Source organism: Sarcophilus harrisii, chromosome 3, assembly GCF_902635505.1.
Source record: "Sarcophilus harrisii chromosome 3, mSarHar1.11, whole genome shotgun sequence".
Lineage (NCBI taxonomy): Eukaryota > Metazoa > Chordata > Mammalia > Dasyuromorphia > Dasyuridae > Sarcophilus > Sarcophilus harrisii.
Window position 1 is genome coordinate 98,782,544 of NC_045428.1, and position 13,740 is coordinate 98,796,283.

At 30.9% G+C, this 13,740-nt stretch overlaps 1 protein-coding gene across 3 annotated transcripts in view; it reads left to right on the forward strand.

The window, feature by feature from the left end:
* The window catches only part of TDRD3 (tudor domain containing 3), a 160,181-nt gene that overhangs the window by 113,094 nt on the left and 33,347 nt on the right, over nt 1–13,740 (forward strand). For all 3 annotated transcript variants that reach the window (XR_004232823.1, XM_031958458.1, XM_031958459.1), the window contains one exon: nt 7,214–7,339. Coding sequence is in view for 2 of the 3 variants with exons in the window: in XM_031958458.1 (XP_031814318.1) it covers nt 7,214–7,339 (126 nt within the window). In the remaining variant the exon portion in view is untranslated. The remainder of the gene's footprint in view (nt 1–7,213; nt 7,340–13,740) is intronic.

Consider the following 13,740-nt stretch of genomic DNA (forward strand, 5'->3'; position numbering starts at 1 on the left):
TCAACTTGAGTTCAATTCACCCTTCATTAAATGGTTAATTACTTAGTTAAAACACTATGGTTGACACTGAGGAAGGATGAATTTTAGATAAGATATTGTTCTTGTTCTTAGGAAATTTAGAGATTAGTAGAGACAGAAGTAGATTCATGAACAAATAAATTATAATATAAAATATTGCCTGATAAATACTGTATGTAGAGGGAACTCAATAGGCAGAAAAGAAGGAGCTAAATTCTTCTAAAATACATTAGGTGTTCTCTACTTTTTTGCCTCTCACTCTTCTTAACTTCTTATAATCCATATCATTCCACTCAAACTGTTCTCTTCAAAATTACTAATTATTTAGTTGCTATATTCAACGGTCTTTCCTTCATCCTCATTTTCCTTTACCTCTTTGCAACCTGTGACAAATTTGATCATTCACTTTCCTGCTTGATATTCACTTGTTTCTAGGTTTTACTTTAGGTTCCTGGTTCTCCTCCTATTCATCTAACCAATCCTTCTTTATCTCCATTGTTGGATCCTCTTTTAGGTCATGCCCTTTTAAAATAGACATCCCTTAATGTTCAATTTTGGGTCCTATTCTATCTGTACTACTTCACTGGGTGATTTCATCATTATCAACATAAAATTGTAATTAAATCCATGGAGTAGATGAAATTAATTACCATTTTATGTTGATAATTCTTATATCTCCCTATCTCCTTGCCGGTCTTTAAATATTTATTGATTGATTATGACATTTGTAGATGAAAACACTAATAATAGGTTGTAAAAGAAGAGTGACAACAAAACAAGGAAGACTTTCTCATATTTTAAACTTATTTTTTAGGTAAGAAGTTAAGAAGAAAAATGATATGGCCAGATCTTTAAATAAGGAAGACTAATTTAATAACATTATAAAAATGAATTCAAATGAGTATCAGTTGTCCTGATGGGTAGTAATGAGAACCTGTGGTAGTAGAGTGATGGTAGCAGCAGTACAAAGGAGAGGATCTTTATGAGAAATGTTAAAAAGGGGGCAGCCAAATAGTGCAGTGGATTGAGCACTACTCTGTTATCAGAAAGACCTGAGTTCAAATTCGGCCTCAGACATTTAACACTTAACACTTAACACTTACTAGTTGTGTGACCCTAGGCAAATGACTTAACTCTAATTGTTTTGCTAAAAAAGAAAAAAAAAAATGTTATAAAGTGAATCTTCAGCTGCAGTAGCAGTAACATTTCCATAGCAGCCCATTTGTTTAATAGCTGTTTTATTTCTCTTATATTATCTTTTGGTTGAACTACAACATATTTCTTATTTATTTAATATATTTTTAGTTGAAAAAAACTACATGCCTCTCCCCTTAATTAATTGTTCTGTTGTTATTCTTCCTTTTCCAAGTTTGCCTATGAAAACTACTGAAATATTCTAATGTTGATACTTATATATACACAAAAAAATTGCTTGTGTGAGAGAATGAATATTTTTTAGTACTAACCTGTTATTAAATCAATATACAGACATTTGATGAATTTATAGTGTATCCCCAGATTGGCATTTTATAGCTTTAGAGTTTCCCAAGTCACACAGCTGTTATATGCAGGAGGTATGACTAATTCAAGTTTTCTTTCAACAACTCCACTGTATTTTTGTCTCTCCTTTTCTATATATGTTTGTAAGATAAACTTTCCCTCCAAAACTTTGAAACTCAAAAATTATGATTTCTTTCATATATATGAATATGTGTAATATGTATGCATGAATGCATGCATTGTTGTTGTATCTTGCAGTGTGATTAGTTTTCCACTAGATGGAACTCAGTAGCCTTTGATCCTTTCATTCTTGTTGCCTTGAAGAAATCTTTCTTTCTTTTTAATTTAACAATTCTATTACCAAATTATACATATCTGTAACTAGCTTTCAAGAAAAGGCATGACAGATATTTTTGGAGGAACATACAAAGGTTAAACAAGTAGCCTTTTGTTCAGAGAAAAGACTTTCTGTTTAGATTTACTTTATATAAGCCTTCTGATGTTCCTTCAGAATAATTTTAATAATTTTAGTATCTGCAGGTCAGATCTTTCAAAGCAAAGTTGTACAGCAGATTTGATTCTGCCTTTTGAACCTCTAAGCTTTGCATTAGAACTAACCTCTTTAAAACCCTCTGCTAGAGCTATTCATTAGCTAATTGTTGCATAAGCTGTGATAATTCTTACTTAATTCAAATAATTAGAAGATTTTCTTCTCTGCTCTTCTCTCTTCTAGTATTCTTTATGGAAATAGGAACAAACTCTGAATAAAACTTTTTGATCCATCTTGTTTGCTCCACTCTATGATCTAACAGGAGAACTTGGAAATAAGAATATACTGTCCTGATCTTCTGTCTCATTGCTATTTTTCATTCTCTCCCTTACCTGTTTCATTTGAAAGAAACCATAAAACTGAAATGCCTTGAAACATTGTGATTTCTTATTGACATCAGTGATATGTAACAATTGTACAATTAAAACCATGTAACATTTTAAATTAATACTAATACAGTATTTGCTAAGGATATAGAAACTTATTTGGCATAATCTGTAACCAGATTTAGTTTTAGCATAAAGGATTTACCTAAAATGGCAAAATATAATAAGGCAATTTTATCAGCTTAAGGAGATTTGGCCAATAACATCTTGTTAATTATCAGAAATTACTCAGTTTGAGAGACTTAGTTACTAGAGCTTTTTGTATTATATTTAATGTTTTGTCCAGTTTTGTTTCACTGTGTCAGAACTTAGAAAGCTTATGCTGAACTTGGATATTTAACAGTTTGTTTTAGATGTAGTAATTATTTGAGCTGTTGAATAGAAACTTAGAGTATAGTATAGTATTTGTATAGTATTTTTCCCAAGGTTATTCTCAAAAATCAGTTACAATTCTAGAATCTCATTTTCTGAGTTTCTTATTTACATAAACCCATTTCTCTTTCATCTTATCCTCTGTCAGTATAGATGGATGTAACATATTCCCTGACTGATTAGATATTCATTTTGGATATAATCAAATATCTCAAAAGACTTAAAGAAAAGATATTATTATTGTTAGTTTTAGCATCATGCCATAGAGGAATAGAAACATTAAGTTCGTTAGGCAGTTTCTTGAAGGGAATTTTCCTTACATATCTAACATAAACACAGATAAAAATCTTTATTATCATTTATCATATTGAAAGAATAAGTATAGTAAAACATCATTTTTATGAATATCTAATGGAATAATTATTACATAGTTGAAGGTTAGCCAATTATCAGAACTTTACATAAACTTCAAATAAATATGAAAGAATTTGCTTTTTTTGTTCGTGGGATGTAAAGAGAAATGCCATTTACTATTTTCTTTATTTTTTTTTTTTATTATAATAACTTCTTATTGACAGGACCCATCCCAGGATAATTTTTTACAAGATTATCCCTTGCACTCACTTCTGTTCCGATTTTCCCCCTCTTTCTCTCCACCCCCTTTCCTAGATGGCAAGCCGTCCTATATATGTTAAATATGTCGCAGTAAATCCTAGATACAATACATGTATGCAGAACCGAACAGTTCTCTTGTTGCACAGGGAGAATTGGATTCAGAAGGTAGAAATAACCCAGGAAGAAAAACAAAAATGCAAACAGTTTACATTCATTTCCCAGTGTTCTTTCTTTGGGTGTAGCTGCTTCTGTCCATCATTGATCAATTGAAACTGAATTAGATAGATCTCTTTGTCAAAGAAATCCACTTCCATCAGAATACATCTTCATACAGTATCGTTGTTGAAGTATATAATGATCTCCTGGTTCTGCTCATTTCACTTAGCATCAGTTCATGTAAGTCTCTCCAAGCCTCTCTGTTTTCATCTTGCTGGTCATTTCTTACAGAACAATAATATTCCATAACATTCATATACCATAATTTATTCAGCCATTCTCCAATTGATGGGCATCCATTCATTTTCCAGTTTCTAGCCACTACAAACAGGGCTGCCACAAACATTTTGGCACATACTGGTCCCTTTCCCTTCTTTAGTATCTCCTTGGGGTATAAGCCCAGTATTAGCCCTGCTGGGTCAAAGGGTATGCACAGTTTGATAACTTTTTGGGCATAGTTCCAGATTGCTCTCCAGAATGGTTGGATTCGTTCACAACTCCACCAACAGCAATTTACTATTTTCAAAATTGGTGCTAGGTTGTTTTGGGAAGAGTTTACTCCAAAGCCTACTCATTTTAATTAATTAGAATAAGATGACCAATTGTTGATGTATTTTTAACATAAAAATTTAAACCATTAAATAAACATTGTCTTTCCAGTTGTGTTTCAAACCCATCCACACATTGAATATTATTTCATTTGCTCTTTCAAAAATATTTCATTTCCTACTATTTGCTAGGTTCTATAAAATATACAAAGATAAGTAATACATGCCTTTGAGAAATTTACAGTATTATAGCTAATTATCTTTAATAATCAAGGCAGAATATGACAAGTACCACAAGAGAAAAAGGAACAAGTTTTTTGTTCAGAGGATGAAGATACCATTTCAAGTTGGTGAGAAAAGGAACCCTTTGTGGGATGATGGCCTTTATTTTGGACTTTAAGGATGGATAGGAGTTTAACATGAAGAGATTGAGTGTAGACATGGAGCAAGGAGAGGATTAAGCAAGAACAGGAAGTGGATTGTGGACCAGATTATCCATATGTTCAGATTATATGAAGATTAGTTGAATTGAATAATCTAAAAAGACGGAAAATTGAAAACAGTTTGGGAGCTGTCCAGATCACCAGGATCAATAATTTAAACTTTACTTAGCAATTATTGAGGAACCACTAAAGAGGTTGCATTTCTCAACCATCAAGATGATAGAGTTCCCACGTTTATCTTAGTAAAATGGATATAAAGAAATGGATTCTTAATAAATTAATTTTTAAGGAAGTAATATAGAAATGGAGTTTTTATAATGTAGATCATAAAGACTCATTAAAGATTGTAGATTTGTATCTTAGAATTTGAGTTAAAAATCTTGTAGTCTAAATGGAAATGGATTCTTGCTAGTAGCAAATTGACTAAGAAAGCCACAAATTAACATTATCTTTGTTGTGTTGTAGCTTTATTTTATTTGACTTTTATTAAATTATATTTTAATTTAATTAGGGGCAGGAGGCTGAATTTGAGACCCCTAATCTAATCCCCTCAGTATTTTGTCCTTTAACAGAAACTTCCCTTAATAACATAGCTAAGAGATCATTCATATCTTGGAAAGCTCTAGTGAGGGGGGGAACCCATTACCTCCTAAGATAGCTTTACTTATAGTTAAAACAGTACCATGGGAAAAGTAGAGCTGAGGTTAAGTAACCTTTTTATTATTGAAAGGGAAAGGCATTCCATGGTCTCTTATAGCCTATTTTGTGTAATGGAAATAACACGGGCAGTATTAAACAGTGTTTGTATTTTTCCTAATGTGCACAGGTAAAGAAGTGAGCATCAGTAAAAAGGTATATTCCCTCTCTTTAAGGCAAAACCAATTGTAAGCATGCCAGAGTGGCATGGTGGTCTCACCACTGAGTCATGGTTTTTGTTGAAAACACTTTTTGAACAATTTGTCTAATGAGCAGATTAGCTCTCTAAGTCTGTGAGATTTAAATCCCTGATCTGCATTTGTTGTTTGAATTTCCATACATATGACTTAAGAAATCAGAAGTCCATATTAGAACTAAATAGATAATCAAAATTGCATTTGTTTGTTTAAATATGTATTTTTTTTTAAATTGTATAGAATCTTAAAAATTCCCTAATCCCCCAAAAAAGAAAGAAAAAGGAAAAAAAAACTCTCAATCCTATTTCATGGATTTTAAGCAGAAGGAACTCTTAAAGCTAACCTAGTCCCACCTCCTTATTTTAGAGGTAAGAGAACACCTGTACTACCTCTAGAGGTAACATTTTAATCTAAATCTACTATGTAGTAGTAGTCATGGTACTAAAATAGGCTAAATTTTGTTATCAAAAGAATTTATAAAGTTATTCTATTCCAGTGTTCTAGTTTGGAATTTTGATGTAACAATGAGCCTCTGCAAAACTATCTCCCTATATGTTTTGTTTTATTACAATGTATCTCCTTTTTCCTTTCTAGAATGGAGCTAAGCTGCTCATGATCCTTAAAAAAGTAAATTAAAAACATTGGTTTCCATTGTTGTGTTTTGTAGAAGGGAGCCATGTGTTTGACATTTATTTGACAGAAATTATTTTAAAAAACATATTCCCTTAGTTTAAACTATAGAAGAATAACCAAGGTGGAAGGTACTGCTTTTTCCTCTTCTGCTTAGAAACTAGAAGAAGATAATTCTTCATTCTGGTTCTCTTTGGACTGAACAGATCTTCAATGATATGTACTGGTAGAATATAAATAGACACACGTAAAGATGACGCTATGAAACTTGAATATTAATGTAATAAAAAATCCAACTCCATTTTGGAACTAGTCTCTTGAAATAGTCTGTAGAACCAGTTTATCACCTATATGAGAAAAAAAAACTCCAGTCCATCATTATTATTTCACAATTAGTCACACTATATATTTGATCCAAAGAAGTATTGTATTCTTTGATCACATGTCTAATTCACCAAATTTGATTCCTAATGATTGATGACTGTTTACAAAAGTCAAACCCATTCTTAGAGAACAAAGATTTTCAACCAGAATGAGTATTTAGAACAGTGTCCTTGATGGCAATTCTAGAAGAAGGCTTCCAGAGATGCTGTGAGTAATGAGAACATTGTTGGAATAAGTGTATATTTTCTCAAGGAGGTAATACTCATTTGAAAATGTAAGCTTTCATATATTTAAAAAAAAACTCGGCTATTACTTATTTGTTTATCTTATTAGCACTTTACCTGTTTTTCAATTAGGTTTTGGAGTTAGAAATCTCAGTAATTAGCAGGATAAAATGTAGCAATCATGAAGTAAAAGTTTCCAATAATATTCTTGGTATTTTCTTTTCTTCATTGTCCTAAAGAACTGAAATATAGTATTCTACCTTGTTGTGATTCACTTATCATGCTTTGGTGTGTTTATATATTTGTAATCAACTTTCTTTTTAAAATGCCTTTTTAATGTAACTTAGAATGTGTAAGTTACCATAAAAGATTTTATTTTTATGATATAATTAATTAATATGCCTAAAACTCCCCCCCCCCCTTTTTTTTAACAGTTTTATCGGGCAGAAATTGAAGCTCTTCATTCTTCTGGCATGACTGCAGTTGTTAAATTCAGTGATTATGGAAACTATGAAGAGGTGCTTCTAAGCAACATCAGGCCCATTCAAGCAGAGGCATGGGTACGTGATCACAAATTCTGTACAAAGACATAATCTACTTTGAAGAAAGTATATAGCTGTAAAAAATTAGCCATAAGTCATGCAAAAATTGAAGAGTACTTTGCTTAAACTGGTTACCTCTAAAAAATAAGATCTTCATTTAATAAGTGCATTGAATAACAGTAAACAAATGAATACTATGGAATTATTTTTCTTGTATAATAAAATTAAATTGTACTGTGCTTTGGAAATAAGTACCCTTATTTACATGTTAGAGCCAAAAAATTATTTGTATGTGCAAAATGGGCTTTAATGCATATGTTCTTTCCCTATTTGTTATTTTAAATTTCATTAAATTATGCCCAGAAAGTGTCAAATTGAAACCTCTGATTATACATGTTTATTATGTGCTGTTTCAGTTACATGTAAAAATTAGGGAAGTATGCTTTTAACTCTACTTATAAAAAAATCTAACTGCTTTTATTACATGTATATGTATAGGTAAACATGTGTCTGTTTAATAATTATTTTATCAATTATATTGGCCAAATGTTATGCCAAAACTGTATTACATTTTGGAAGTCATATGATTTAAAAATGATTGGCCTTGTGGAGTCCAACTTTATAAAGGCTTTGTGTGGACTTTATAGCGATGCAGCTACATTTAGGTAAAAAGATGAGTACATAGTAAAATTTGGCTTCTGTCTAGCATTTATATAATGGTATATTGAAAATTATTCTTACAAAGTTCCGCTTATTATTTCTTTATCTTCACTTTATATTAGATAGAGGACTAATTTCTTACTGATTATTCCCTTTACCTAAAAATCTCCAAACACAATAGGAAAATTACATCTTTCAAGCATGTAAATTATCTTCTTGTTTACTGGAAAATCCAACACTTTCTCATAAGTTGCTCTCCAAATTTTTACTTTTACATTTACTTTTTTATGACTTCTTTTACTTATCTCATCCAGACAAAACAAAATATAATTATTAGGAAACATAAATAAAATATTTGAAGTAATGTTCATCTTAAGGATTCTCATTTTTCTATTTCATCTAGATAGAATACAGTTTCTCAGTTCTCTGTTTAACTGATTCATAATAATTCTGATAGCAATAACAACTTTCTTATTATAGTTCTTTTTCCTCAGACTTCTTTGAACTTATAGTTATTTCCTATAAGACTGGAATGCCACTTTTCTAATTCATCTTTGTTTTGTTTTTCTGGGAGAAACTTAAAACCATTTTTTCTCTTCATTTTTTTACCCTTCTGCTTCCTAATATTATTTGATTATTGCTTTCTTCTTGCTCCACTTGTATTTTTTACCTGCTTTTGATGGAGAAGATAATTATTCATGCAGACAAAATTACTTCAAGTTGTGTTCTTGTTTGCCTTTCATTTTTTTTATTATGTCTCTTAAGATTGTTTTAGGAATTAAAGGTAGGGATTTAAGGTATAGTTCTCATGCCACCTAGGTTGTTGTAAAGATCGTTTTTTGGAATGTCTTTGGTTAAAGGTTTATTTTATTCTTCTTTCTCCAAGCAAAATCAAATTTCAAACTTTTGCTTCTTCACTCTTTCTTCACTTTGATTTTGGGTGGCTATAAAAAATGAATACAATTAGATATTTTCACCTTTCTTCTTCTAGTTAGAACTATTTTGTAGTAAAATGAGAACATTGCTTCCAGACTGATTATCTCCCCCCACTCCCACTCCTTAACTGTCTCCATTACATTAAGCTTCTAGGGATATACAAATTCAGTTGGTCATTACATTTGTCAGGTGCCTAAGTAGTTATGCTATTCACCACCATTGTAGTATTCTTCAAGTCTGTCTATGTATAATTTCATATTCTGGACTGTTGGTTTTGTAGCCATTCTTTTTTTAGCATGTGCTGCATCATTGTTCAGTTCAGTATTCCATGTGCATCTGAATGATGACAGTAAACTTCTGTAATATGTAGATGAGTTATTTTACAAAAAGAATCAGAGTAGGACAAGAGAGTCATTAAAAGATCCAATTATCTCCTCACCTGCTTATGGGTAATCAAATGACTGTCAGATTTGAAATGCTACAGTTTCTAAAAAGTGTTGTAAACATGCAACCTATTTGGGGATATTATTTAATATTACGGAATCTAATATTAGTTTCTTTTCTGCCTTAAATTTCTTTTTTTTTGGAAATCATTCCAAACACGTAGAAATCATCAGCTTAACATTTCTGGACTCTTCTTTCTTTTAAACAAACAGATGTGCAAATATATATTCATTCAGAAAACACCTAAAGAAATGTACTAAATAAGATTTTTAGGAAATTTAAGCTACAGTTGTGTGGAATCTCGTTAATCTCTTATAGTTCTGTCTGGCCATCTATCTATATCTTCTTTCCTGGCTTTCTATCTGATGAGTTGTAACAGATTGAAGTTTAAAAACCGCCATTTTTATTAGAAATACCAAATGATCAAAAGTAAAAACTCACTGTGCCAATAACCAAGTCACTAAAATTAGCAGATGAGATACATGTAAGGGCTGCTTGTGGCAGGGTGGTTATTAGAGGCCTTACACAAGTCTTTATTCACACTGCAGATTGTAGATATTTTTTCTACCTTTTTAGCTCTTGCACCACTTAATGGGCCATTACTATTTTTATTGAGAAATTATACTGTATCTTTTATTTTAAGAGGTTATGTGTTTTTTTCTTGCACAAAGTTTTCAGAAATGTACCTCTCTGTTTTCCTAAATGTAGCAATGATCACTCAATGATGATTTTTGTATTTCACAGAAAAAAACCTTACGTATAAACTTTGAAAGCCTTTATGGAAATAAGTTGCTTGTTTTGTCTCTTAAAGGTATAAGGGTACATTATCAAATGAAAAGCATGAAATATTAAGAGACTGAGAAAATTAATAGTCTGTTATGTGGAAAATTAAAATAAAATCAAGATAATACTTAAACTAAAGTGTTAATTTTTTCTCATAAAGTATAGGAATATGGTGTTTGTAAATTTGTACATAAGTGAAGCATTTATTTGTTATTACTATCTGGATATTTTCTTTTTCTTTTCATTTCATAATCTTTCAGTGATGATATTACAGGTAGCTATAAACCTTTATTTTTCTTGATATTACTAAATAACTTCTTTCCACACACAGTTTTACTAAACTAGACCTTAGTTTTATTGATAAGTAGTCTTTGATTGTTTGAAGGCACTGGATTTTTCCCCAATTATTTCTTGCAGTCATGAATTTTAATTTTATATTTTTTATGTATAGTCTATTGCCCTTATCATTTAACATATTCACTCAAAATATTTTGCTTATCTTCAGGATAAAAGTTTTAATTATTTTTCTCATAAACTGGTTCTTGAGATTAGAAGACTTTTTCAAATGAAATAAAGAAGACAATGTTCTTTATTCTCTTATTCTTATAATATTAAAAAAAAAAAACAACCTAGAATATGAGCTTCTTTTCTTTCCACTGCATAAAAAAATCAAGGGCAGAAAAACTGTTACTTGTGTTACCTAGAGGCATTCTCTGAATTGCTTCCTTTTAACTATAAAACTAATGCCAAGAAATCAGTAAGAAAAATGCCAGAGGCAATCTGGAAGCACTATAAAATGTCCTGCTTCTGCTGTTCAGGCAGAAGTATTTTCAGGTTGTTGTAGTTACTAAAAGCTATTATAATACTAAGAAGATTTTGCCAAGGACTGTTTTTCTGAGCATGTTCATGACCCAGATTTTGGTGTGATAGTTCCTTTTATGTCCTAAGAAATATATTTTATTTTTGAGTTTTATACATCTTGCTTTAATATCAGAAAATATTAATAGTTCATATATCCAATCAGGATTGCAAAAAAGGAAAAATGCACCAAGAATGTGTGCCATAGGACAGAATCCTGCCTTCTCCTCCACATAAAATCATTTATATAAATAAGCAAAAGTGGCCAATATCAGAAATTTGTGAGTTTTGGAATTTCACAGATATAATTAACCAGAAGGTTATAGTGATAATTTTATATGTATTTAGTATTGTGTAATGCTAAAACAGCAACATTTACATTTTTTCATAATAAGCCACATGATCAGAAGTCCCTTCATGAATTTCACTATAAAATTAAGTATATTCAGCTTTAGTTACAATTTCTAATTCAGCCAACCTTTCTCTTAAGACACTGGTTGGCAGTCAGTAACACAATACTACTGGAAGGCAGTTGGTTGAAAATGATTGTCCTGCTAATTCATGTGTATTAGGTAATTACTTAAAATTTTATTTTGCTACAATCTCAGGCAACCCATACCTTGTGAACAGCTACACTGCATCTGACTCATTGACCAACATTATGTTTGGACACCTCGATTTCTAGAATCCTTCTTAAGACAGAAATTCTTAAAGACTTAAGATTTTAAGGTAGCATCTCTGTTTTTAAGCATTTCTTCCAGGTTTAAAAACTCAAATAATTGGGGATTTTCTGTATTTAAAGAAATATTTTTAAAATGCCAAGAACTTCTTTAATGTTTTAAACATGTAAAATACTTTACAGAAGTAATATTGGATTTGCAAAAAAAAAATCAATATCTTTTGATTTTCTCAATTCATAACCTTTCTTAATGAATTAACAGTAAAATAAATTCCAGTATTCAATAATATCAATATGTATTGAAGGTAGAAAGTGGATTGGTAGAAAGTGTGTTGAAGGTGTATTGAAGTGGAAAAAACATTATTTAAATTAGACAAATAATATTAAGAATATTTACAAGAAGATTATATATAATATACATTTATATTTAATATTTTTATGCTATTTGCACCTGAGAACATCATTAAAACTATTGTATCCAATTTTATAAGTTTCTTTGTAAACATATACATTCATTACAGAAAGATGTACACAATTGTTTTAAACCAAAAGGTTTTGCAAATTGTAATAGGTAATAGAAAAATTCAAGGTTTTTTTTTTCTCTTTTTCACTATTCAAAGAACTTCTTGTATATCTAGATAAATGTTTAATTTATTCAGCATATTTGATCTTGAATTTCTGTACTTAAAACAGTTGAAGTGAGTGAAATATTTAACATTTTCCACTTCATGTACTTGAAAAGAAGATTGCTCTTGACCATCTGAAATATTGCCAAGTTTTAGGAGCAAAAGCTCTGGTCTAAGAATCCAGCCACTTAGGTTCCAGGCCTGACTGTGCTACTGGCTTTAGGCAAGCCACTAATCTCTCTTTGCCTCAATAATCTTTTTAAGAAGTCTTCTAATTCCAGAATTTTATTACTCCTCAGAAGCATTGCATTGTAGTAGAAGGAGTTCTGAGAATAAGTTATCTAAATGATGCCCTCCAACATTTAATTTTGCTTTGCTGCTTCCCAGTTTCTTAGTTTCCTTCTTTGTAAGCTAGGAAGAAAAACACCTACACTTTTTAAAACCTAAATTTATTGTGAAAAGTACTTTAAGTACCTGTATCACTAGGGAAAAGGAGATGGTAGTGGCAGGAGGAGGAGGAATAACTAAATACAAATATTCAGTTTGTTTTCAAGTTCACAATAAAAAAAAAAAAACCAAGAGGTTCATGAAACTTTGCTGTTGACATATCCTTGAGGGAAAAAATTATCATGGCATATATATATATATAGCCCTTTGATTTTCAAGTGACTTCACAAATGCCATATTAGAACTTAGGATTCTAGGGAATAATCGTTTAAAAAAAGAAGAAGAAGAAGAAGAAGCCGCCCATGGATTCCACAACTACACAAGGTGTTCAGACTGCTGTTTTATAAAGACATATTCTATATATAATCAAGTAGAGAGGAAATGTTGTGTAGTAGAGTGGTGGTTTGGAGCCAAGAAGACCTAGTAAAATCTTGCTTCTGGTATATACTGGTTATTTGACCTTGGTTTAACTTCTCAAAGCTCTAGGAAATTCTCAATTAATCACTACGTATTTAATTACATACCTTCTGTGTGCCATTTCAATAGGCTCAGAGTTACAAAGAATTAATGACACTGCTTTCTTACATTCTGACAGGGTAACAGGTCCATATTACATATATACACATATATATGTACCATAAACAGAAGTTAATAAATACATGTACTTAGTAATTCAATATAAGGTAATTAAGGAGGGAAGGCATTAATATTTGGGGAAGATCACGAAAGGCTTCATGTTAAAAATGGTATCTGATATACATCTTAAAAAAAAAATTCACCCTAGGGAAGAGAGGAAAGGAGGGAGTATATTCCACATGTGGGGATGACTATTGCAAAGGCAAGAAAATGAGAAATGGTATATTGTGAGTGAGGAATTGTGAGGCAGCCAGTTTGGATGGCAAACTATAGAAAAGAGAAGGAACAAGTATTTATTAAGCACCAACTATGTTCCAATTATGTTTCATAATTATCTCATTTGATAACTG